The sequence below is a fragment of the Colias philodice genome, chromosome 17, assembly GCF_061535455.1.
Source record: "Colias philodice isolate Cphi_HAF_F1 chromosome 17, ilColPhil1 Martin Lab GWU primary, whole genome shotgun sequence".
NCBI classification, from domain to species: Eukaryota; Metazoa; Arthropoda; class Insecta; order Lepidoptera; family Pieridae; genus Colias; species Colias philodice.
Window position 1 is genome coordinate 2,759,572 of NC_143102.1, and position 25,361 is coordinate 2,784,932.

Consider the following 25,361-nt stretch of genomic DNA (forward strand, 5'->3'; position numbering starts at 1 on the left):
CACTAGGTATGTTGTCAGGTATGATCCATTCTATTGAATTTTCTCAATTTTTTCAGTAGTATTAGGGTTTATCCTTTACACGTATATACATTACAAAAAAAGATAGAAATAGTTACAATATTGGTAGCTAAATATAATTATTAATTAAGTGACTCGGCAATCTTGCTATTGCCTTACCCTTATTCCGAAAAGTATGGCGACTAACACGAGAATATTATTTCTCACTTTCTATATCTACTGATAATTTAAAAATCATAATATCAAGCTGTAGAAGTTGTTCGTTTGTTTGAACGCGCTAATCTCAGGATTTACTGGACAAACTTCTTTAATGAACATTGTACGTGATCCCTGCTACTTATATAATATTGTTAATTTTTTCAATCTATAAAAAGATATTGCTAAAAAAAAATAGCACGAATAAAATTAAAAATATGTAGTTAGGTATGTATCTACTTTATAATAATTTACGAATTGTAAGTTTTCCTGCATTTTCCAAACTCAACATGAAATTGATGAGGGTGTTTGTAAATCTTAATATATATAAATCTCGTGTCACAATGTTTGTCCTCAATGGACTCCTAAACCACTTAACCGATTATAATAAAATTCGCACACCATGTGCAGTTCGATCCAACTTGAGAGATAGGATAGTTTAAACATGTAGGTACCACGGGCGAAGCCGGGGGGGACCACTAGTATTATATAACTTTCTCCCCTTGGTTGCCTGGTAGAGTTCACTGTTTAGTGATAAGGCCGTCAATTGTGATACATCTTCCAGGTACCATTTTGTTATTTTTATTGTTTCTGTTTATTTAATGTTTGTAGGACAATAAAGTGTAATAAAATAAATTAAGTATTTTCTGAAAATATGATAAAGAGGAAAAATAAAACCACATCGTTTATCACATGAACTCGTACCCTTTTATTATTAAATTAAATACAATTTATAAATACACTATACACTAACGGTGGATACAGCTTACAAAATTCCGACCAATTATTATTATTTATTGAGCAATTGCAAGCAGTTTTGTTTTAGTAATTAGTATCTATAACATTTGCAGTGATATATCTATTTATTAAACAGGTATTTTGAAACAATTATCTATTTACCTACAAAACTGTACTAATTTACGAAAAGCGGTAACTTTGATGTTCTTGAATTTATAAAGTAGAAGAAATTAATAAAGAAAAAAAAGACGGGTTGCACTCCGGGAGTGCCGACAGAAGTGAAAACTTGATTATTAACGTTGAGCATGTTTGATATTTTGGAACTTTTTCGATCAGGTCACGTGTCCTGACGCGAGTTTAAGATTTTATACCCATTACAGAAAAAGTGCTCAACGCCGCTAAAGAAGTTTTCACTTCAAAAATGAACTTGTCCAATCTATGGACATTACTATACACGACTATAAAATTGTTCCAACAAAAATCTTTAGTCCAAATGTTTCAATCTTTTGCTGACCCTACATGCTCACTTTATTGGCCTATATTATGTTAAATTCTAATTTCCCTAACATCACAATATTGGGCAAAAACTACTTGGCAGTGCTACAGCACTATATCTAATTATTATTTAATCTCTATCCAACCAGCAGAAAATAACAAAATCATATTCCTTTGTAAAGCCGTTGATTAAACTAAAAGAAACACAAAATAATACTTTTTACACCGTTACTAATACAGTTAATGACTAATAAAATACAATAATAATCATATTACACGGCCCTACAAAGTTCATTACAAAGTCAATAGAAAAATGAAATTTCTATAGGTATTTACGAATGAAAAATAATTACGAGTACAGAATTAATTTGTGATTTTCCATTAGTTTTATGTTATGGAAATTGTGTTACGAACACAATAAGCTAATTTTAATAGAGCAATCACTGCAAGTGTTGTTTTTTTTACACTATTATTATGTACAAATTCGTTTAAACCGTTTTAATTCGATGATTGAACTTTCTATTTATATAATTTATCGTCACGGTTATGTTCAGTCATCGAATTTCGTACGTCGTACAAACTATGTGGCAGTTGTGTTATTATCAAAGTTTGTGTATACGTAAAGCCGCATCTAGACTTCTTGCGGACCTATTATGTGTACCTATGTAGTCTGATATCCATAGAATATTCTGCGTATACAAATCAAAAGTCAAATAATTGACTTTTTACTTATACTAAATGACTGTATAATATATTGCAGATGCATCTGTTTAACCAATTTTTTACGGGCAAACATGTGATTGGCCTTCTATACTTTGCTAACGAGTTACGAGACCTTTTTAATTAGTTTCCAACAGGATAAGAAATACTCGCTGACAATGCCGACACACGAAAATATACCTACGTCTCAATCCATTGTATTTATTGAAAATTTAATATTAAGATCAATGTTTGCTACAATAATATTGTATCGGACTAAATTCTCGCGTTCAAAGCGGGCATCGCGAAACATTGTTTTATTAAGTCAACCCAAATTGTTCTAACATAATAAATAAACAATTAATGAAATAGAACTAGGTTAAACTGACAACTTAAGTAAAATGAATCTAAATTCTAAGTAATACAATTTTGATATTTCTTATTCAATACAAAACTCTCTCAACTCAATAAAACTACGTGTAACACACTCTAGGGATTAAGGAAAGAATATAAGCTATAAGTGACCGAGACCAACGACATGCATACTCCTAGAATACATTCGCGTATAAAGTGCGTTACAGAATACATCCGCGTATAACCGCGTATAATCTAGACGGCTCCACGTATACAAGCACACACGAACCATATTGTATATTCCAAACATCAATTTGTTCAACTAAACGGGATTAACTTATTGTTCATCTCCCTGATACATTGCTTGTTTAGAACGAGGTAACTTCCAGTTTATTCCATGTATATCACAATGAGTAACAATTTATAAAATACCCTTACTATTAATAAAAATGTACTAGCGTATAAGTATAATAATTAATTTAACATTACAAACGCAACCTCGACATTTCGATCGATAGAGAAGAGTTGTTATGACTCTTTGAATAGATTAATTGATAGTATTTTTAAATAAATAATGTTAAGAATACGTTAATATATTTAAGCACTCATTTTGCGAATAATCATACGCGAATACAAGGTTATAGCTCCTAACAAAATGTGCATAATTCTAATAATTCTTAAGTTTCATGGACAGAAACATCGATTAATTTAATTAACTTTTCTGTTACAGTTAGAAAAGTTATTTAATAGATATTAATGATGATTATAAAGCTAATAACTGAGACTTTATTAGGACCACTTGTAGAAATTATATTTGCAATTGCATAAATTACAGTAACGCATTATATGCGTTCCGGATCCCATAAAGAGAAGTGGGTTTATTTGAACAATCGAGTTTATAAGAAAATCATTCCGAATTAAAATCTTGCTACTAAATGTACGATATGACATCAAATTATAATTAATCAGTATCATAGCATGCTTTTATTTCGAAGCATCATAGTTTTTTTTAACCGACTAAATAAGTAGAAATAATATTATTAAATAAAAAAAAACTAGTTGAAGTTTACTCAAATTTTCACGTATTTAAAACGATTTTTAGTGTCGACAATGCTCTTAAGATTTTATCAAAACAATAGTCGGTAATAATAAGGACAAGAAATGGCACGAATTTCGGATATTTAATTTGTCAAAAAATGTACGTAGAGATCATATAAATATGTTTCTATTTACCATCATGTTTGAATTGATTTGAGTGAAACCGTAGCATTTAAAAATCTTTAAGGCAGTGGTATGACATTTATGTCTCTCGTAATTTTGAGTAGGGAGCTTTTAAAAGTCGTGCAAGGTTCAAGTAATTTTTACATTTTTTCTATTTTTCGTAATAATCTTGCCCTTACTCTTACGTGTTTGCATTAAAATACATTAAACTAGTGTTACTTTTAAATAACTCCCATAGTCCTAATAAAAGTACACAAGATTTCTCGCCATTGAACACACTCATACTAAGTAGTCTTATATGAAACATCAACTCACAACACATTAAATCCGTTGAACTAACAATAAATGGACTCTAACACGTTTTATCTTTTTACACATTTTATTTATTTATTTTAACATTCAAACAAAAATTATGTGAGGAAAAAATAATAATTTTATTGGTAAACCAAATCCATGTAATTGCTTGTATCTAGAGTCTAGAATGTTCCCATTAGGAAAATTCCTATCCGTTTCAATGATGGACTACCTAACAGATAAGTATCGAATCATTTATCAAACAGTAATTTTAAGTTTTGTTTAACCTAGGGTCTCTTCCGCTTTAAAGATAGTGTTATACCTAGGACACCTAAAGAGTCTTTTCTTTTAAGAGATTTAGATCCACCAACCATTTATAGATACATCAACTATCCCTAAACGAAAAATATGACGAATTAGTGCTACGTTTTTACGTAATCAACAAACCAACAAACACGCTTTCGCTTTTATTATAAAAGTATTGGCCAAAGCCTGAGGTCTCCGAGGCAGTGACGAATTTTATATTAGTCTTAATCTTAATAGAATGATAATTGTGTATATTATTAATGGGATAATTTGAAATTACGCAAATACAATAAAAGTAAATCATACATACAATTTCTTCAGAAAAGTGACCTTATATTATTTCAATGTGGTGCATTTTAAATTTTTAAAGACGATATTGGGAGTCTGTTTTGTTGTTAGAACTGAGCCTAAATTTTAAATTTCATTTGTATATTTTATAGTAAGTATATTGTGCGGTTTATTATTGTAGCAAAACCTTTCAACGGTGCACTTTGGCCAAATAAATAAACCAAATTCGTCATTCTAAATTCAATCGATGTTAAAAAATTAAAATTTAAGTCAATACATATTTAAAAAGTTGCCAGTATAATAGAAAGAAAGCTTTTAGAATACGACCTTACAATTTTGTTATTTATAATATTACGCAATGTATGTTTTCATAAGACTCGTCAATAATTTTAACATAAATTTGAAAATGTGTTGTTGTGTTCTCAATGTTCCCGTGGGATTTACGGGATAAAACCTATCCTATGTGTTAATCCAAGTAGGAAATAGGATAAAAACAGATATTTAACCAGATTATGTGCATTATGAAAACGTTTTTAAATTATAGGGGTAAATAGACTAAAACTTACTTTCATTGAGGTCTTAAACTCAAGTACTAAGTTACCAGTGCGAAATTATAATTATTTTTTAACATTAGCCTAATATTTTATTTTAAATTAAGTGATGTGTACATGGCTTAATAATAATAATTAGATAAAAATAAATATAGAGATAGTATTACGTTTTTACTAAGAACGAATTTTTTTTAATTATGTAATTATTATCATACTAATGAGACAAAAATAAAAAATATATGAAATGGCCTTCTGTCAGAGCGTCGAAGTTTTTAATATATTTTTATTATTATCAAATTACACATTTTGAATGCTTTGGACGGCTTTGGAATCGTGCTCATCTACATAACAACCAACAGGAATATATATTTCTAAACTATTGTATTGAATGACATTTTGACAGAAGGCGGGAAAAAAAAAAAAGTTTTAAAGGAATCTAAACAAATGTGGGTAATGTGAAAGTGAATTAGCGTATCGATCTTTCTTTCTTTTTTTATAATAAAGTAACAAATATTTCATTTTACTGAAAATTTATATTCTAATTTTATTTATTAACGGTCTTACTAATAAAATGTTACCCATTCGCTTTGCAATGAATTAGTTATTGCAATAACCTGTCTTGTTTTTATGATTGACGTTTCATGTGAGCAAGAGCAGGACCAAGCTATGGTAGAAAATGGTAGAAATTTATCCATTGTTTAACTTATTATTAGTAAGGCCGTAAAAATAAACTTTTTGCTAATTTCTGAACTGATGTAGAATATCACTAGCATGCATATACAGTACTTTATTCAAGTTTCACGCTTCTACTTAACATTTTTGAACAAAAACATTACAAAATTAAAAATAACCTTAAAAGTTAAAACCTATACATTTCACCATTCTTCTATTTTCTGAGTTATCCATACTTTGTACTATCCATATATTCTATATTCGAATAATTTAAAACGACATTCAAATATCAGACTGTGAAAAATCACTGTTACATCCATCACAGTGATTTTTCACAACTTTCCGACCTCAATCACCATCATAATACTTTATCAACATTTCTCATATAATAAAACATACATTTTCGCCAATATAATTTCATATATTGAGTGCTTTATGTTTGAAAAAGTTAATTTAATCAATCAGCCTGTCTGTCTCTTACACACTAGCATGATGGAATAAAAGTGAGAAAGTGACAGAACTATTAGTTAAATTTCATCCTTACTAGGTAACTAACATAACATTTTCTGTCATTTTTTTTGTTGCTGCAAATTAGGTATACATATTTAGACAGTTTCAGTTTTAATTCGTAAAAGTCATTTCCCATACATAAAACGAAAAAATCAATGAGATACCATAGAAACAATCAAAAAAAAAAATTTATCACTTTTTCCCTCCAAAAAATCGCATTTTTTTCACTTCTTCGCCAGCTGTACATATCTATTCACTATCTGATGCAAATCCTGCGGCAGTTTGGTTCTATCCCACTTATTGCTATACGCTTGTATGGCGTCGTTGAGTTGCGAGTACAGATCTATGAGCGCCTCGAGGCCTATCGCGCGGAGGGCCTTCGCGTTCTTGTACAGAATGTTATCTAATTCAGTCTTGTTTATTTGCACTTTCTCTGCTTCTGTAAGGAAAGAGGACATTTTGAAAATTTTCAAAAATAACGTTTTTTTAATAAGATTAAAAAATGAACAAAAAATAGTCTTGATAGCAAGTTTTTTTTTTGTGGTTGATGCAAAAGTTGAAAGCAACATTTTGATCATTTTCAAAAATAACGTTTCGAATACGAGTGAAAAATGAGCAGAAAATTGTCTTGGTGGCAAGTTTTTTAGGTGAATGGTTCAAAAATTCATCTCTCTAGATAGGAGCATGATTCGATACATACCTACTGACGTTTCGTGGCCGGAATTCCTTTTCTTTGGCGACGTTTTTGTTATCTTTTCCGATGATTTGGCAGGACTGCAAAAATAAACATAAAGTTGGTGGAGTTAATTTAACCGCGTATAACGAGGAAAGGTTTGTAATTATGTAATTATGTATGTATGGTTATATTAAGATTGCGTGTATATATTAAGACTAGCGGTCCGCCCCGGCTTCGCCCGTGGTACATATTTCGCAATAAAAGGTAGCCTATGTTCTTTCTCAGGGTCTAAAGATTATCTGTGCCAAATTTCATCAAAATCGGTCCAGTAGTTTATGCGTGAAAACCATACATACATACAAACCTTTCCTCTTTATTATATTAAGTAGAGATTGTCACCGTTACCTGTGCAGACGGTTGCAGTGCTGCAGTTCGTCGGTCGGTCGACGCAGCGGCACGTCGTCGTCGGACGACGCGTCGCCGTTGGGCAGCGGGGTCGATGTGATCGGCTTGTTCTCCTTGCACTCCTCGTCCGTTATCGCACTGCTGTCCTTTACACTCTGCAATAATGGTGAAAAAGGGTCAAGTACAGACATAAAATATTTCAAAAAAACCCCTATTCCTTAGTACAGCAGTCATGAAGGAAAAAAAACAATATCAGTCAGGAGAAAAAACAATATGATAACACATTATTCAATTTAGGGCCAATTTTTCAATCCTTGGTTAAAAGTTAAAACTTATTCGTCGAATAATGTATTTAACTACCATTTTAAAAAACGTATTCTAATTGCCCGTATTTGACAGTTTACGTGACATTTATCGTGTAATATTTTATTCGGCGGATAAGTTTTATCCAAGCATTGAAAAATCAGCCCTTATTCTAAGAGATAGATCATCAAAATCATTTTTGTGAGTCAAAACTTTATTTTAAACTCACCCTCTGTGATGTCCTCTGCCGTTTGACCACCAGTCCTTTAGACCACGCGTTAATCCGCCGCCGCTTCCGCTTAGCGCTGTGATCGCTCTTTTCGCCATTTTGCGGTGTTCGTATTGACTTGCTGTCATTTTGTGACGAGTCAAAGCCTTCCGCTGGAAATTTAGAAACACTATAAGCATAAAAAGGAGAATGTATGACATAGTATGCAGAATAAGAATTACAAATTCTTACTCAAAATTTAACAAGTCGATACCGATAGCCAAAACTTTGTTTTTCTTATGCTAGTAACATTTATTTTATTTATTTATTTATTTTTACACTTTATTGTACAATACCAGTAATAAAAAAACATATATAACATGTTTGGGAAATGTTTAAAAGTACATATAATAATAACAATAACAACACATAAACCCACGCACACAAACACACACGCACGCATCAACACATACGCAAACACCCGCGCAAGCACGCACTCCCTAACACACACACACTCACACACTATTGCAATAACTCACGTAAATTCGAAGCCGTATATATAAAATCAGGCAAGTCATTATCAGCAGCGCCCTCTTCCGCCCTCCTCCTTGTTATTTGCTGGCACTCGAGCTCAAAGTCACTTTCACCACCATAGACAAAAACTAACAACCACGCTCCTAAACCCTATTGGGTCTAAAGCAAGTTTTTCGTACATTCCCCCTCTAATTTCTACATATTTGCTTCCAATTTCCAACTTACGTAAGTTCGAAGCCGTATATATAAAATCAGGTAGATCATTATCAGCATTGCCTTCTTCCACCCGTTTTCTTGCTATTTGTTGACATTCCAACTCGAAATCACTGTCCATTTCAACGTCGATCAGCGCATACGCATGGTCCCGGAGGGAACACGCCTCGTGACGTATCTGCTTGTCTGATGACGTCCTGGCGTGGGAAATAGTAACTTTACGTGAAGGAATTAATTATATTGAAGAAATATGTATTTATTTAGCCTTGTAATTATTGTCTACTATCTGAATATGCTAGCTTCGGCAGTTTAGCTAGGTAAGTACTGAAAAGTATAGCTTATATGTACATTTAAAATATTACTTCTAAAAGATAGAATTGAAGGAACATTATGAAATTCTAATAGAAGTTAATGATACTAGTCCGAAAATCAATCGTTTCCATCAAGCTGCCTGAAAGAGCACTGAGCAACTTTTACATCTATGATGACCATAAAAACATTGGCAAATAAGATTTTATTAGAGAACAAAAATAAGATGCCTTATGTACAAGTTTACCATATTCTATATCCTACTACGTACTATTATAATATGTACTATGCACGATTTAATAATCCTTTACATCAATGGCCTATTTTTAGTACCGTACTAATGCAGATAATTAATCTAGTCCTGAGTCCTCCAACTAACATTATACCATTTTTTAGCAAAATTCTAAATGATATTTACTAAATAATAAATCATTTTCATTGTTATCATGCATACTACGGTCTTAAATTACACTTAATTAATATGACTCGAAATCCAAATAATTATTTTATTTAGTTACAGTAAGTGTGTTAAAAGCGGTGAATTATTTTACACTACAAATGGGAAAAAAATACATCTATAACGATATCGAAAAATGTATATACCCTCAATTCTTCTGAAACATGCAAACTCTACAGTACAAAAGGTTAGAGGAAGTTACATAATAATAATGTATATATTACAATATTAACATATCATACGATATAAGCATTGTCCATACCTACACACCCCTCTAGCCCTTTGAACGGCACCGGAAAAAATGAAAGAAAACAATGTTAATAGATGCGGTGATTGTGCTGTGAAGTTAACACAAAATGTACAATCCATGTGAACAAATTGTGTATAGAAATTTGTTATTTTCCGACTCGAAGGACCAATTATATTAAGTCATAGATTTGACTTGAACTGTTTGTTATAAGTTATTGTGATAGATTTATCGTAAACTGGTATTTGGAATTACTTTCTCGAAGGACCAATTATTACGTCATGGGTTTGAGGGGAGGCTCCCTAAATTTTATGTGAATTTGCATTAATATTCTGAAACAGTCACACATACAATCAAAATGGAACTTTAGTATATGATTTATTGGGTCGTTTTCTTTCGATGTACAAGACAGTTACGTAATTGTAACATTTTCGCTCGATTCATTTTTTATTCAAAAATTATGCCTTTTTTTAAGGATTATTACATTTTTTTAAAGATTTACTTGGACTTTATGTCTAAAATGAATGTTAACAGTAAGAAAATAGAGTTTACTATCGAATCCCAAGATATTTTTTCTCTAGATCAATTATTACTTTAGTTATAAACGAAATAATAATTGAGACTTTTCGAGCTCGAACGCGATCAAAGAGCGCACGCGATATTCAACTTTATTACGGCTGTGTTAGCGTCTAGTACCGTAACCGGACGTCTCTCAGTGCCAGAAATTATGTTAGGGAGCCTCGTCTTAACTGTTTGTTATACTTGTTATAATTTATTATGAAGATGTCCCAATCAACAATGAGGGTCCCAATCAATAATTAACTGGGTATTCTGTTTTTTTTTATTACAAAAGACATTTTATTCACATGGATAAAGAAATAAGAAACATCCATTGCTGCAGAGTTACATTTTAGTAAAATGTTAAAACATTGAGAAGAACGAAAACATAGCATTAAGAATAGTGAAGCCTTATTTAACAATCCAGCAACAGAGAACATATAGACACATATAGAAAGAAAAATTTGTTTGTATGTTTGTCTCACCTATCTGGGTTGTACTCCAATGCGTTTGCGCATATCAGATCTATGTCGTCTAGGAACTCTTTGGCGCAGTTATATTTATGCATATCCACTTTTGTCATCATTGTCTCGAGATCCATTGGTTGTTTTATGATTTCTAGATAGTCTGTTACCTGAAATTAGTAAAGGAGTAGTTGTAATTGCCAAGAATGATTTTGAGAATGTTTTGGAGAAAAAAATATCACCAAGAATATAAATTACCAGATTTTGAGAATGTTTTGGAGAAAAAATATACATATATGATTGGAATGTATATGCACGAATTTTTGCAAAAAAATTGATCAAAACGTTGTAAAGAAGTTTATTGTTGCAAAATAAATTCTATTTATATAGTTTGGTACTCAATTTATGTACTTATATGTCGGGTTTTAGTGTATTATTTATGATTATCATCACAGTTTTTTTTTTTTAATTTTAGGCTTTAATATATAACAAATACTAACCTAAATATATAAAATACCAATTAAGTAAAAACAATATACGCACCTCCTCCAAATCCACCGGCTTAGTGAACTTATAGAACCGTCTATTAGACGCTAGTTTCCTACAAATGTCCCGCAGGAATATCCTCAATTCGCGCAATTTGTAGTCTTCCTTCCGCTTCCGTCGCGCTATCTCTTCTTCACTCTCTCTTGGCGGGGGAGGGGGCGGTGCTGTTGAAAAAGAGATTTTTTTACAACTACCCACACAAATTTTACATTATTCCTTATAAATTTATATTATTCCTTAGTTTTAAGTTTTTGTATCGTATAAATCGGAGGAAATGGTCGATCACTAGATCACTATTAATAGACATATAAACTTCAAATTATCTCAAACTCAAAAATGTACACAACCAACTTGACGTCAAAGTACAAAATTTAAAATTTATCGCCGGTTCTGAAAGCAGTTTCTACAGAGAAGTGCCAGAAATAAACTTTGAAGTTGCTCTTTTTAAAATCATGCCAATTCAACATTTAAATTTTTCATAATAGATCATAATAATGATACCAAAGAATTGTCATGTGGTTCTTAAGCGCAAACATTCCATAGATTATCTTCTATTTTATAAAGGTCACATATCAGAATATTTTGCACTCACCTCTAGGTAACGGAGGCGGTGGTTCATTATTCTCAATGATAGGAGGTTCGAGGGGCGCTTCCGTTAAAATTGGCTTTAGGAAGTTGATCACTTCTGTGGCATTTGGCTCTCTTACTCGGTATATACAGTCTTTGTAGTCGGGGAATATTTCGCGGAGCTGTAATAAATGTTACGATGTAGAAAATATACATAATAATGTTAAACAGATAACAATATAATGATTGGAAGAATAAATAGCAAGTTTGTTTTTAGCAGGTAACGAAATAAATGGTCGGTACAATTTTGCAAAATGTTAATACAATCTGTTTTTGACGTGACAACGTCTTATAATTCGATAAAGCCGGCTGCACGCACGAAAAAACATGACTCATGCGGCGTTACCTCGCTCTGAGGCGTTTCATGTAAGGCTTGAAGTGCAAGCGAGTGCGCGGAACGAGCGACAAAGAAGCACAATCGGACGTTGTCACGTTCAACTATCGTCAGTAAACCGACTTTACAGACAACCAATTTTTTATTACAATTTGGATTCTTTTTCTTTAATAAATAAATGTTTCTTTGCAGTAAGATGTGTAGTGTTTCAATTTGTAGAACATATTTTAATCTATTTTTCTTTAGGGATAATAAAATGTTTCCACGCTGCACCGGGCCCACGTTAGCATCCATTACGATACTCTACATAAGTGCTCTATATAGAGTACACTGACCTCATCGGGCACTTCACACGGGGCAGTGGCTAGTAGCAAAGTGCGTGGGCCGGCTGCTCTAGCTTTCCACAACTGCATTAAATAGAGCAGCTCCGGGACCACGTAGAGCTTCCCCATATAACACTCTACATACGTGCTCTATATAGAGTACACTGACCTCATCGGGCACTTCACACGGGGCAGTGGCTAGTAGCAAAGTGCGTGGGCCGGCTGCTCTAGCTTTCCACAACTGCATTAAATAGAGCAGCTCCGGGACCACGTAGAGCTTCCCCATATAACACTCTACATACGTGCTCTATATAGAGTACACTGACCTCATCGGGCACTTCACACGGGGCAGTGGCTAGTAGCAAAGTGCGTGGGCCGGCTGCTCTAGCTTTCCACAACTGCATTAAATAGAGCAGCTCCGGGACCACGTAGAGCTTCCCCATATAACACTCTACATACGTGCTCTATATAGAGTACACTGACCTCATCGGGCACTTCACACGGGGCAGTGGCTAGTAGCAAAGTGCGTGGGCCGGCTGCTCTAGCTTTCCACAACTGCATTAAATAGAGCAGCTCCGGGACCACGTAGAGCTTCCCCATATAACACTCTACATACGTGCTCTATATAGAGTACACTGACCTCATCGGGCACTTCACACGGGGCAGTGGCTAGTAGCAAAGTGCGTGGGCCGGCTGCTCTAGCTTTCCACAACTGCATTAAATAGAGCAGCTCCGGGACCACGTAGAGCTTCCCCATATAACACTCTACATACGTGCTCTATATAGAGTACACTGACCTCATCGGGCACTTCACACGGGGCAGTGGCTAGTAGCAAAGTGCGTGGGCCGGCTGCTCTAGCTTTCCACAACTGCATTAAATAGAGCAGCTCCGGGACCACGTAGAGCTTCCCCATATAACACTCTACATACGTGCTCTATATAGAGTACACTGACCTCATCGGGCACTTCACACGGGGCAGTGGCTAGTAGCAAAGTGCGTGGGCCGGCTGCTCTAGCTTTCCACAACTGCATTAATAGAGCAGAGCCGGGACCACGTAGAGCTTCCCATACTACACTCTAGATACGTGCTCTATATAGAGTACACTGACCTCATCGGGCACTTCACACGGGGCAGTGGCTAGTAGCAAAGTGCGTGGGCCGGCTGCTCTAGCTTTCCACAACTGCATCAGTAGAGCAGTTCCAGGCCCACGTAGAGCCTCCCATACAGCGGTCACACCACGTAAGTATAGAACGCACCCGCGGTCTGCCCGACGGCACTCGGAGAACAACTGTGGAATAAATTACATGATATAATGTTAATTTTAATATTCATTTTATTGCATGCTACATTAAAATACCGATAAATATTTATTTTTTAATTGATTTTGATTATAAAAATGAATGACCTCTCAATTTCGTTTTTGAGAATGTATTTCTTAAAAATAAGAGTAATTAAAAAATATATTTTTTCCAAGTGCCCAATAATTTCTTAAGTTAATTTTTAGTTTCCTAACATTCAAATACTGGCAAATAAGAAAAGTTTAAGTTGCTTACCGATATAAGCGCCTGCTCCTGCGTGAAAGCGAGGGCTGAATGCAACGTGGCCATGCTAAGTTCCTTCACCGTGAAGTTCTCGAGCTCCGCGAGTAACGCCGGGGCCAAGTGTGTGTCTGCGCACTCACCCGTGATCAATAGCACTGGGGGCGACGCTGTTTCTTTTATGCTGGAAAAATATCAAAATAAATAGTTTAATTAGGCCTTAGTTAATCACACAGAAGTTTTTCATGTGTCTGAATTAAAACACATTTAATGAGGATACTATTTACCTGGCTAAATTTCGCATTGAGAAATTTATTATCAAAATTGAAATCTGCTTAAAATTCTACTGACTATTTATTGATATATCAATTTCGTGCAAAACGTAAAGAGTGAGTACAACAGTGACTCGGCAACAAGCGGCCATGCAGTTACTGGACAGCTGTAAGCGGAGTGGATAGCTAGTCGAATTGCTAATAACGTAGACGCTAACGCAGCAAGCCGGCAACACCGCACCCATATACCATCTAGCCGGTCGGCAACGTCGCTCACACGTTTCCCGCTGAGTACAATATGGGGTTCTTCAAGCGTAGAGTGAACAGGTATCTTCTAGGGAAGCGCGTTCCATCTTAGACCACATCTCAGCTTAACATCAGGCGAGATTGTGGTGAAGCGCTTCCCTATCGACAGTAAAAAAAGACGTGTGGCACTCGGGGACTGCCGCAGTAAAGCTATTGCATGCTATGCCTTCAAGATACACCTCCGCGCCCGTCGGAGTGGGGAGCGTGAGGTTTTTCGTTACGCAATTTCTGGATTCGGTCTCCGCGCTCAAGGCCCGCGATAGAAGCTATGCAATAGCTTAAAAAAGTACCTGGTGGCGCTGAGCAGCGTGGCCGGCAGCGACGCGGCAACCGCGCGCACCTGCGCGGCGAGCAGCGGCCGGCAGAAGTGCGGCAACCGTTGCGCGGCCGCCGGCGCAGCGCGGGCACCCGCCGCTACTAGACCTGCCATCGCTGTTTCCAAATCCGTCTGGGTTACTTCCACCTGCGAAATAGTATTGTGAAAGTTAAATAATTAATTAAATAAACATTCTCACTTCAAGTTTTTGTGTCCCTTTTCACTACTATTCAATTATACTGCATAATGATACAACTAACTGTGATTAACGTAATATTTATATTTTTAAAGAGATACACAAGGCGTACATGATTGAATAGATTCACAAATAATAACATTAAATATAAATAAGGCCTTTTTTAAACACAATAAACGAAGTAACACTATTTTAAAATTTAAAATTTACTTACATTTCTCGGGTCGATCATAAGGGCGTGTTCACTCTCATAGACTTGCGGATAAACTCTTCTCAACGCTTTAAGTACGGCCTCTGAACATAACGCCTTCAAGTCCGATCCTGAAACGAAAATGGTCAATTTATAAAACTAGTTGTTCAAAAAAAATGTTGAGAAATGGGGCATTACTCGTTTTTTTTATTTGATGACCCGAGACATAACCTATCATAATGAAATAATTTAAATCACTAAATCTGTTTCTTTCTACCGAGTTTCGACGGTATATACAACTAGAAAATAGCAACGATACACCGCAGAAATAAGCACAGACTTTAGTCTGTTTTAGTTTTCTTTAGAAAACTAAATATTAGGTATTTTTTTTTCAACTTTTTACACTCACCACCATAACCACTGCTAACATCAGCTATATAGTTCAGCGTATCTTTGCTAGGTTGTGGAGTCCAGTCCTTAGTATATATTATGTTCAATATATCTCGTCTAGCAGCAGCATTCAGTAAATTTTACTTAAAACATTACGACTCACCGCCATACCACTGCTAACATCAGCTTTATAGTTTGTATCTTCTTCGCTAGGTCGTGGAGTCCAATCCTTAGTGTATATGTCTAATATATCTTGTCTCGCAGCAGCAATTTTTGATAACTAGACTTAACTAACATACCTATAACTTTACGACTCACCGCCATAACCACTGCTAACATCAGCTATATAGTTCAACGTATCTTCGCTCGGCCGTGGAGTCCAGTCCTTAGTGTATATATCCAGTATATCTCGTCTTGCAGCCGCGTTCGGTGGAGGGAAGTGCAGTTCTCTATCGAACCTGCCGGCTCTACGAAGAGCGGGGTCCACTGCGTCTAGACGGTTCGTGGCTCCTATTACTACCACTTCGCCCCTGTAATACATTGATTGTGTTAGGATTTAATTTTAATTATTTTATTTTGTTGAAATTTTTTTGAGCACTTAAACAAACGAAAAATATCTTACATGGAATAAGAATATGTACTTGTGATAGCATAGAAAAGCCACCCCTAAGACTGCTATGCAGTATGCAACCTTCCATTTAGACTGACAGACACTTTAAACATAATATATTAAATGTATATGTAATTATGTAGTGTTATTGCAATATTAAAGCTACAATTACAAGCATGTCATAAATTTGTATCCCCACATTTGTGTATTTAACAAATCCTGGGATTTAAATGTTGTAACGAATTTCATTCATTTTTTGCACTCTAATTCCAGATTATTTATTAAATTATATCGATTTAACATTCAAACGATTATAAAACATTCACCTCTCACAAACGCCATCCATTTCGGCCAAGAGCGTGCCGACCACACTAGTATGCACTTGCTCCTGCCGCACGCTCCGCACCGGCGCGAGCGCATCTATCTCGTCGAAGAATATTATGGACGGCTTCATTTTGTTCGCCTGTGGATTGGGGGAAATTTTGTAATAATGTTTGGGGTATGATTTAAACTAAAATTGTTATTATGAACTTATGAAAAAGCACAAGTTAAACGAATATAATCATTTTTCAGAAATTTCAGTCCTGTTTTCTTAAACTGTATACCGTTTGAATTTATAACATTTTAACAATAGCATAATATTTTTTTTTTTTTTTTTTTTTTTTTTTTCTCTTTTGTTTCATCTGCAATCAGCGGTTTTCGCTATAAGCGGATGTGTTGTCAGGCAAATTTTGGCATGTAGAGCGAGCCCTCCAGTGAGGACAACTTCTCTTCAAGTAATAAAGCTAGATTACATCTTTTCTTTTAAGACGTTTGTGGTAGGACCTTTTTATCAGTTGGCTTGCTAGTTTGTTAGGATGTTTCTCTAGTCTGGCAACATAAGATTTTGTATGCGTGTTAATTTCATCTTTTATAGAGCATATGTTAGTGTGGCTTTGAATTTCAGCATTAGTAGTAAACCAGGGGGCATTGCTGAGAGTTCGCAGTATAGTATTTTGCTGTCGTTGCAGTAGCGAGATAGATGAATTACTGGCACTACCCCATAGTTGAATGCCGTATGTCCATATAGGTTTAATTACTCTATAGCATAATATAGATAATTAACTTTTACGTAGTTGATAAAAACTTAATATGTATTCAAATTCAAAATTTTATTCAAGATTGCAAATTCTTGACATGTAATTCATATCAAATTGATTTAATTCTTCTGATATATCAAAAAAATACCTGTTGAAAAAGCAGCTTCAAGTGCCTTTCACTTTCCCCAACCCATTTCTTCAAGCAGTCCGCCCCCTTTCTCATAAAGAAGGCCACTTTTCTCCCCCCAACCAAACTGCATTCGTTAGCCAAAGCTCTGGCCAATAACGTCTTCCCAGTTCCCGGAGGTCCGTGGAACAAAACTCCCTTCGCTGGTCGAGTTTTGAACTTTTGAAAGAGTTCTGGATACATGAGGGGAAATAAAACCATTTCTCGGAGACATTTTATGTGCTCTTCTAGACCTCCCACCTGAAAGTTCACGATTATATTGTAGTTTAAGAAGACATAAATGATCAAGCTTAACCTATAGTTGCAAAAAACATTCTTTTCTATTTGTGTAATAACAACATTATTGTGTAAAACATAATATCACGAATCTATATAGCTCTAAGTAGTTTTATAATGTGGCTTTTTTGTAGTTTACACTTTGCAATTTTGAAGACGCAATGCTTTTTCTTATAAACATTAATGTCTTTGTCTCGACTAATATCCAGTACTCATACATTTATATCATAATTTGATACTTTGATGTTGTTAAAAATATCAGAAATATTTGCAAATATTACCGATGAAAATCGCACACTGCCATCTACTTCTATTGGTTGTATATCGCGCAGTGCTCTGTCAGTCTTCTTATCGTCAGTTGATCTCGACTTTTGTCTAAAATTATAATACATTTTAAAGAACCGATTGAATTTTACATGCGATTTTCAATTCAAAAAATAAATATCTTTTATTCTCCTGAAACACAACAGCAAACAATTAAAGATTGAAACACACTCAATAATTGTAAAAATAAAACAAAATCACATGTAAAATTCATTCTGTTTATAATCATGTTATTACACTTTTATTTTACGTTATACACATCAAAAATATCTTGTCATTTTTTTCTAGTTTTTTGTAAAAAAAATTAGCATCGTAATATATAATAAATGATTCTTACCTGCCCTTAGTCTTATTCTTCATGGAAACATTGAGATCTTCTTCGGTATCCGAACTCGTACTACTGCTACTGCTTCCACTTGATGGAGATTGAGCTGAAATTTGTATACTCATATAACTTATATTCGAAAAAAACCTCCAAAAATACTTTGTCTTTCTTTATATCAATGACTATACGAAATATTAAATCGTAATATAATATTTCGCTCCCAAGCAGTGGGTAAAATCCATGAATTTCTATACGAACATAATTTAAATTTCATTGCATATTACTATTGAAAACAATTGATTATGATACGCACAACACATACGTCCTCACTACTTTGCAATTCTACTAATGTTAGGTGTAATTGCAACTATTAAATATGAATTTGAAATGGAAAATATGGAAGAAGGGATGTATGACGTTCAATTTATTCTGAGATGTGATGAAAAGTGATGGAAATATCGTCAAATAAATACAGAAAAATGAACCAATGAATAGGTTTTTTTTTATGTTTTAACCAAATAATACTAAAAGATAAAAGAAAGATCGCAGCCAAAACTTCTATATGTGTTACATACCAATTTTAGATAACTAGGTGTACTACTTACATCGAATCGTTTTCCTACGTAATAATTTTGGTTTTCGTTCTCTTAAACTATATGGTTTCTTCCTAATCGTAAATGTGTTACCTGAAATCAATATAAATCACGTAAATATAAAATTATGTCTATGTTCTTCTGTCTAAAAAAACGCGTAAGTATAAAAAACTTATTTTGATTTGATGACTATGGATCCCATTTTGATTTAATGATTTTAACCACCTGATTTTCACCTAGATTAAAAAAATATATACTGAGATGTTAAGGCTATAGATGTTTAAGTCACAAAAAAATCCAATGGAAAGTCCACAAAACATGCCCAAGTTTCTGCCGGACACTTTCAAAATTACACTTTCACCAACACTATGACCTATCCATACAGAAACCTATACCACTACAGAAAAAACTAAAATATCTCTGTGTGACTAAACTAAAACTAAAATAATTAGTTGTCTGTAAAGTCGGTTTACTGACGATAGTTGAACGTGACAACGTCCGATTGTGCTTCTTTGTCGCTCGTTCTGCGCTTTCGCTTGCACTTCAAGCCTTGCATGGAACGCCTCAGAGCGAGGTAACGCCGCATGAGTCATGTTTTTTCGTGCTTGCAGCCGGCTCTATCGAATTATAAGACGTTGTCACGTCAAAAATCTCGATGTAAATCTCGGCCGCGCGTCTGTCGTGGTGCGATCTGCACGAAAGCCGGCTTGGCGGCGCGCTTACGGTTCGAGCGACGCTGCCGGACCATTATCTCACTACACTCGATAAAACACAATTAAAAAAAAGACGGGTTGCACTCCAGGAGTGCCGGCAGAAGTGAAAACTTGATTATTAACTTAGAGCATGTTTGATATCCATCCGTCTTACGCTTTTTCGATCAGGTCACGTATCCTGACGCGAGTTTAAGATTTTATACCCAACGCCGCTATAGAAGTTTTCACTTCAAAAATACGGAAAAAATTCTCAAAATTTTCACGCCTGGTGAACACTTTAAAAATACACTTTCACCAACACCTAAGCACTACACTTAAAAAATATCTCCATAGATAGAGCACCTCGTCCGCGCGTCTGTCGTGGTGCGATCTGCACGAAGGCCGGTTTTGCGGCGCGCGTGCGGTTCGAACGACGAGGCCGTAGTGTTATCTCGCTGCATTCTGATAATGATGATTCGGATGCTGTGGATAAAATATATTTAATTCAGATAATTGTTAATAAATATTACACAAGTATTAAATAATTTTTTTATGTATCCGGCTTAAAAATGAATAATTGATAATCGTTATTGACGCATTTTATCGCATAATTTCACTAGCTCTTACTAGCGGCGTGGTACACGTGGCCAAAGGAAATTTCAATGGAAGAAACTCCCGCGTTAGATGTGCTGAAGGACTACTTGAAGTCTTCAAGCTAATCTCTAGGTGTAATGATATAAATTATGATTGAATATTTGCTGAACACAAGTTGCTGTCCAACTATCAATTTTTGCTTACCAATTACATATATCTGCTCACAAATATACGAATACTTTGCTAATCGATTAAATAACACCCATTTTTATAACTTAAAAAAAATTTCGATGATCTCACCTGACTCCTGGTGGCTATCTTCTTTTTTCTGTCGTCTTCTGCCTCTACCACGAGTACTTCGAACCGGTCTCTGATTGCTTGAACACAAAAATAATCTATTTCAATCCTATCACACATTAGTCCATAACTTTCAAAAAGTATAGGTACTTAAATTACGCAAAGTTTGCGTTTAACATCCATTTGAAACATGCCCTTTTTTCCCATAATAACTTGATAAAAATATCACATTTCTGTTTCGCCCATAGTAAATTGACTTATCTATTGTTATTTTCTGAAATTGTATCCTAGCATTAAATATAGAGATCACTCTTTAGTGATAAGGCCGCCCTCTGTGCTAGTTTAGCTATAAGTTTTAGTAAGTAATTTGTATTATTAACTAGCATAGTAAAGTGTTATAAATAAATAAAAATAAATATAGCACTATCTACCTTTCGCTATCTTCATTATTTTCATTTTCCTGTTCCTTGTCATCTTTAGCTTCCTCATCCTTGACTTGTGGCTCGCTGGTATCCATTTTCTCATCTTGTGTCTTTGGCACTTCTGCTGGCTTCTTTTCAATCACTGTCTCGTTGTTTTCGTTGTCTGAATCTGACTCTGATGCATCCTGTTAATATAGTGCTTAGCTTTTAGAAGGACCTTGATGTTAATTCTTGAAAGAAATCAGGTGCAAATCGACATCAGGTGGATTTTTCGGAAGTACGCTAATCTTTTACAATATTATAAAGCTGAAGAGTTTGCTTATTTGAACGCGCTAAAATCAGGAACTACTGGTCCGATTTGAAAAAAAATTTGGTGTTAGATAGCCCATTTATCGAGGAAGGCTATAGGCTATATATCATCACGCTAAGACCAACCAAGGAGCGGAGAACTGCGGGTAAAAGCGCGGGGCACAGCTAGTAGGAAATAATATTCATGATTGTTGACTGTGAGCAATATTTCGTTACAGTGAGGAATTTTTTTTTTTCTGAATGAGTGATTTTAGTGCTTGAGCGTAACATATTGTTAATAATAAGAAATGGCATACCTTAATAATTTTAAATCTAGCAGAAGTTCTTCTCTGCCTAGATAATTGTGTATCTTCATCTGTATTCTGTGGTAGGCTGTTTCTGGCTGACTGTTGCTGTAAATTTTATTAAATAAACCTTTAAGAATGTGATGATTAAAAAAGAAATCTCCATTGAAATAAGGCAGGTTATAAGAGAAGTCTTTAGAGTTTCCATCCTTTTTTTGACACTTAATCAGGCCCAAAAACATGTTTTTTTATTTCAAACTAGCAAACTCGGCGAAATCCGTTTCGCCACCAGAGACACCTTTTTTTTGCTATAAACCTCACGGAGCCTGAGACCTTTCCAACGAATGCTAAACCGTGGAAATCGGTTCGTGCGTTCTGGAGTTATAGCGTCAGGAAGGAAAACCCGACTTATTTTTATATAGTAGATAAAAAAAGCCATACTTACAATCTTCTTATTATTAACCCTAGCTTCATCTCCCGAAGTGAATTCATCCGACGAGCTTGAACCTTGGAATCCATACAGATCTGGGTACCCTTTGACTTTCAACTCATTAGTAATCCAGCTTTCGTTGAAGTTGTGATGCAGTAGCTTACGCTTGCGGCAACTGCGCCTTACATCTGTAATATCTTTTATTGGATAAATTGGCTATTGAAATGTAACAGAAAACATGCTTTAATCAGTTGAATTGTTCTGTTAGTGCCTTTAAATTAATTGTTGATGGTGACAAGCCTGGGAATTTTGTGGTTGATAACAACTTTACTCAACAATATACTTTTTTAATATTTCAATATTAATAGACATGAAATCATAATCAGATAAATATTATGTTTTAGTCCCTAAAGAGGATCTCATAAATTGTAAAGTTTTGTTAATGGAAAATATTGTTTCAAAGAGGAACAAGTAAATTGCAAAAAAAGACCATTTTGTTCACAAAGGTATTGTTAATTCATAAATTATAAAAAAAATAGATAATGTAGATAACTTACTCTGTTGTATTGGTTTATCTTCACTATCTTCCATATAATTCTTCCTTGGACCACGGCTCCTACGAATTGTCATGCTCCTATTTGTTGAATCATTGTCGTCCGCAAAAAATACTCTCACTTGACGGGATCTATAAACAACAATATAAAATAAAATATGTAATAAATTTTATAAAAAAGACGTGTGGCACTCGCGGACTGCCGCGGTTAAGCTATTGCATGCTATGCCTTCAAGCCACACCTCCGTGTCCGTCAGAGTGGGGAGCGTGAGGTTTTTCGTTACGCAATTTCTGGATTCGGTCCCCGCGCTCAAGGCCCGCGATAGAAGCTATGCAATAGCTTAAATATAATAATTTGGGCAAACAATTAAACCAGTAAAAACACGAAGAGGAAATACACTATATTCACCTATAATTATTTCAATCAATTCACAAAAATTTTATACATGAATTTTGTAAATTGATCCAAATACACCCAACTAATCAGTTTAATATTGAAAATCTTTATCACTACATAGTATAAAACAAAGTCGCTTTCCCTGTCCCTATGTCCCTATGTCCCTATGTCCCTTTGTACGCTTAAATCTTTGAAACTACACAACGGATTTTGATGCGGTTTTTTTTAATAGATAGAGTGATTCAAGAGGAAGGTTTATATGTATAATAACATCCATTAAATAGTGGAGAAGTACTGTTATTTTTGAGGTTTCTAATGTGATGTCGTAATTTTTTACATATTTTCCGCTTACATTGCAAACGCAGGCTGAACCCTACGAGTTTTATCAAAATAATGTACAAAGTATTATACACATTGAAAAGGTCTACAGAAAAGTCTGCCATGGTATATGTCTATCTCTTATGGATAACCCACAATAACTTTTTTTTGTCATTTACTTTTTACGACAAATAATGGCTAATTTTCGATGCGATTTTAACCAATACAGCATTAATCCTTAACCAATTAAATACCTTGAATACATTGTTCATTTAATATAGATCTATATGGCCCTTTACACCGTATGATTTAAGTGAATATTTTCGAAGATATTACAGATTTAAAAATTGCGGGACGTAGCGTTTGCGGCGATACCGGCCGGCCGCCCGGCTATCGGGCGAGTCGAGCGGGCCGCTATGTTTTTAATTTTATATATGTACAACTTTCACAGTTTTTCTGTAGTGTATTTTGTATCAGCATTGCACCCGTGCGAAGCCGGGGCGGGTCGCTAGTTAATAATAAAATAAAACAATTAAATCTTCATACCTTCTTGAATATTTTTCAGGTTCTGTATCACTTTCCGGAAACATGATGCGAGGCATCTTAATAGATCGTAGTCTGCTCCGATTGTCTATAAATAAAAATTGAAAAGTATAACAGTGACAACAATAAAAGCTCTAAATAGTCTTATGAAGCAGAAAACATTGCATTGTGTATTGTTCATAGAGTACAGACATACAACCCATCAATGCTGTATTCTTTACTAGTCTTTGACCATTAATGTTAATTGATAATATTATGTTAATTGTTCTGATGGTAAAAATTTTAAATCATAAATAAGAATATATTATACACTATGAATAGTTTTTTAGTTTATATCTTGCAATAGCAAGTGCAACACAATTGTAGTGCAAAGGTATAGAATATGGTTTCTAGTGGAAATCCTTACTTTTGCATTTTAAATCTAAGTTCATGTAGTTCCAGTATGGAATATATAACAAAAGTTCTCTCAAATTGATGCTTTTTATCATAGAAGTATTAAGAAACATTTGAGTATTTTAACTTACATCTTGTTGGCCAGCGCTGTATTTTTCTTTTAACTTTAAACTGGCTACTTCTCAATTCTCTTTGAGACCAATTGGAGGCCTGTAATTGTTATAATGTTAATATACACTATTCTTAAAATATAACTATTGTAAAATAAAATGAATGCATAACACTACATCAAAATGGAAGTAGCAGCAATATAATATACTGAAGGGTGCTAAGGTTGAGGAAAACTATTTTTACTTCATGCTGCAACAGTCAACAACATTTAAGTTATGTAAAACATCTGACAGCAAATAGCAAGTCATACAATTGTATTAAACACCTATAGAATCAAATACTAACAATGAAGCAAAACTTCATATAAGACAAAACCTGTTTTATCTTGCATTGGAAACGACAAAGCTCATGCAACGTCGTGCATAACAAAAGTACCTATAGAAGGAAATAAGGACAGGAAGTAGTCATAAAAAAGGCATTTCGTAACAAGCAAAGATGCAAATCCCATGCATTAAGATCCTTGCATCGCTGGGTATTCATCACCTTTTCATCAGAAACACTCCCAGCTTCATTCGGTGAGTAATTTCCATCGTCAACGTCCCCATTCTCTCCGTTACTACGTCTGGTTTTCACCATTGCAAAACGCGATTTTTGCACGAAATATCACTATACAGTGACACTTGACTTTTACCTAGATCTCAATAATGTGTACAAGAGCTCTATACAATTACAACAAGTTATAATCAATCACTGAATAGAGACTAACACGACAAAGATTGCACGTTATCTTCCGCACATGTCGTTAGGCAGCGCCATGTTCAAAGAGTAACTAGAATCTGTGTTCACAATGAAAAGTCAAAAATATATTAC

General features: G+C 34.6%; 1 protein-coding gene and 1 long non-coding RNA gene across 2 annotated transcripts in view; one reads left to right on the plus strand and one right to left on the minus strand.

Moving 5' to 3' along the window:
• Positions 1–1,374, plus strand: part of LOC149480885 (uncharacterized) — a 462,413-nt gene extending 461,039 nt beyond the window's left edge. The window contains exon 2 of the long non-coding RNA XR_016316923.1: positions 1,288–1,374. This is a non-coding gene — a long non-coding RNA (uncharacterized LOC149480885). The remainder of the gene's footprint in view (positions 1–1,287) is intronic.
• Positions 899–25,361, minus strand: LOC149480894 (ATPase family AAA domain-containing protein 2-like). The gene is made up of 28 exons (XM_089705791.1): positions 25,035–25,361; positions 24,512–24,590; positions 23,991–24,075; positions 22,734–22,861; positions 22,192–22,364; positions 21,759–21,854; positions 21,163–21,338; positions 20,735–20,811; positions 20,204–20,323; positions 19,161–19,241; positions 18,568–18,661; positions 18,188–18,281; positions 17,592–17,870; positions 16,691–16,827; positions 16,073–16,284; positions 15,389–15,495; positions 14,953–15,125; positions 14,100–14,268; positions 13,655–13,834; positions 11,854–12,010; positions 11,259–11,425; positions 10,737–10,885; positions 9,709–9,726; positions 8,693–8,877; positions 7,955–8,106; positions 7,423–7,577; positions 7,042–7,115; positions 899–6,780 (listed from the first exon to the last, which is right to left on the minus strand). The coding sequence occupies exons 1-28, from the start codon at positions 25,125–25,127 to the stop codon at positions 6,566–6,568; spliced, it is 3,825 nt and encodes a 1,274-aa protein (XP_089561917.1). The 5' UTR covers positions 25,128–25,361; the 3' UTR covers positions 899–6,565.

What these genes read in the sequence shown, in the direction of transcription:
- LOC149480894 (XM_089705791.1), bottom strand. Translation starts at nt 25,127, where the DNA reads ATGGTGAAAACCAGACGTAGTAACGGAGAGAATGGGGACGTTGACGAT. An exon ending in ACGTAGGAAAACGATTCGAT is followed by an intron (nt 18,662 to 19,160) that starts GTAAGTAGTACA and finishes TACAAATTTCAG; the next exon opens with CTCAATCTCCATCAAGTGGA. An exon ending in GCAGTGTGCGATTTTCATCG is followed by an intron (nt 17,871 to 18,187) that starts GTAATATTTGCA and finishes GTGAACTTTCAG; the next exon opens with GTGGGAGGTCTAGAAGAGCA.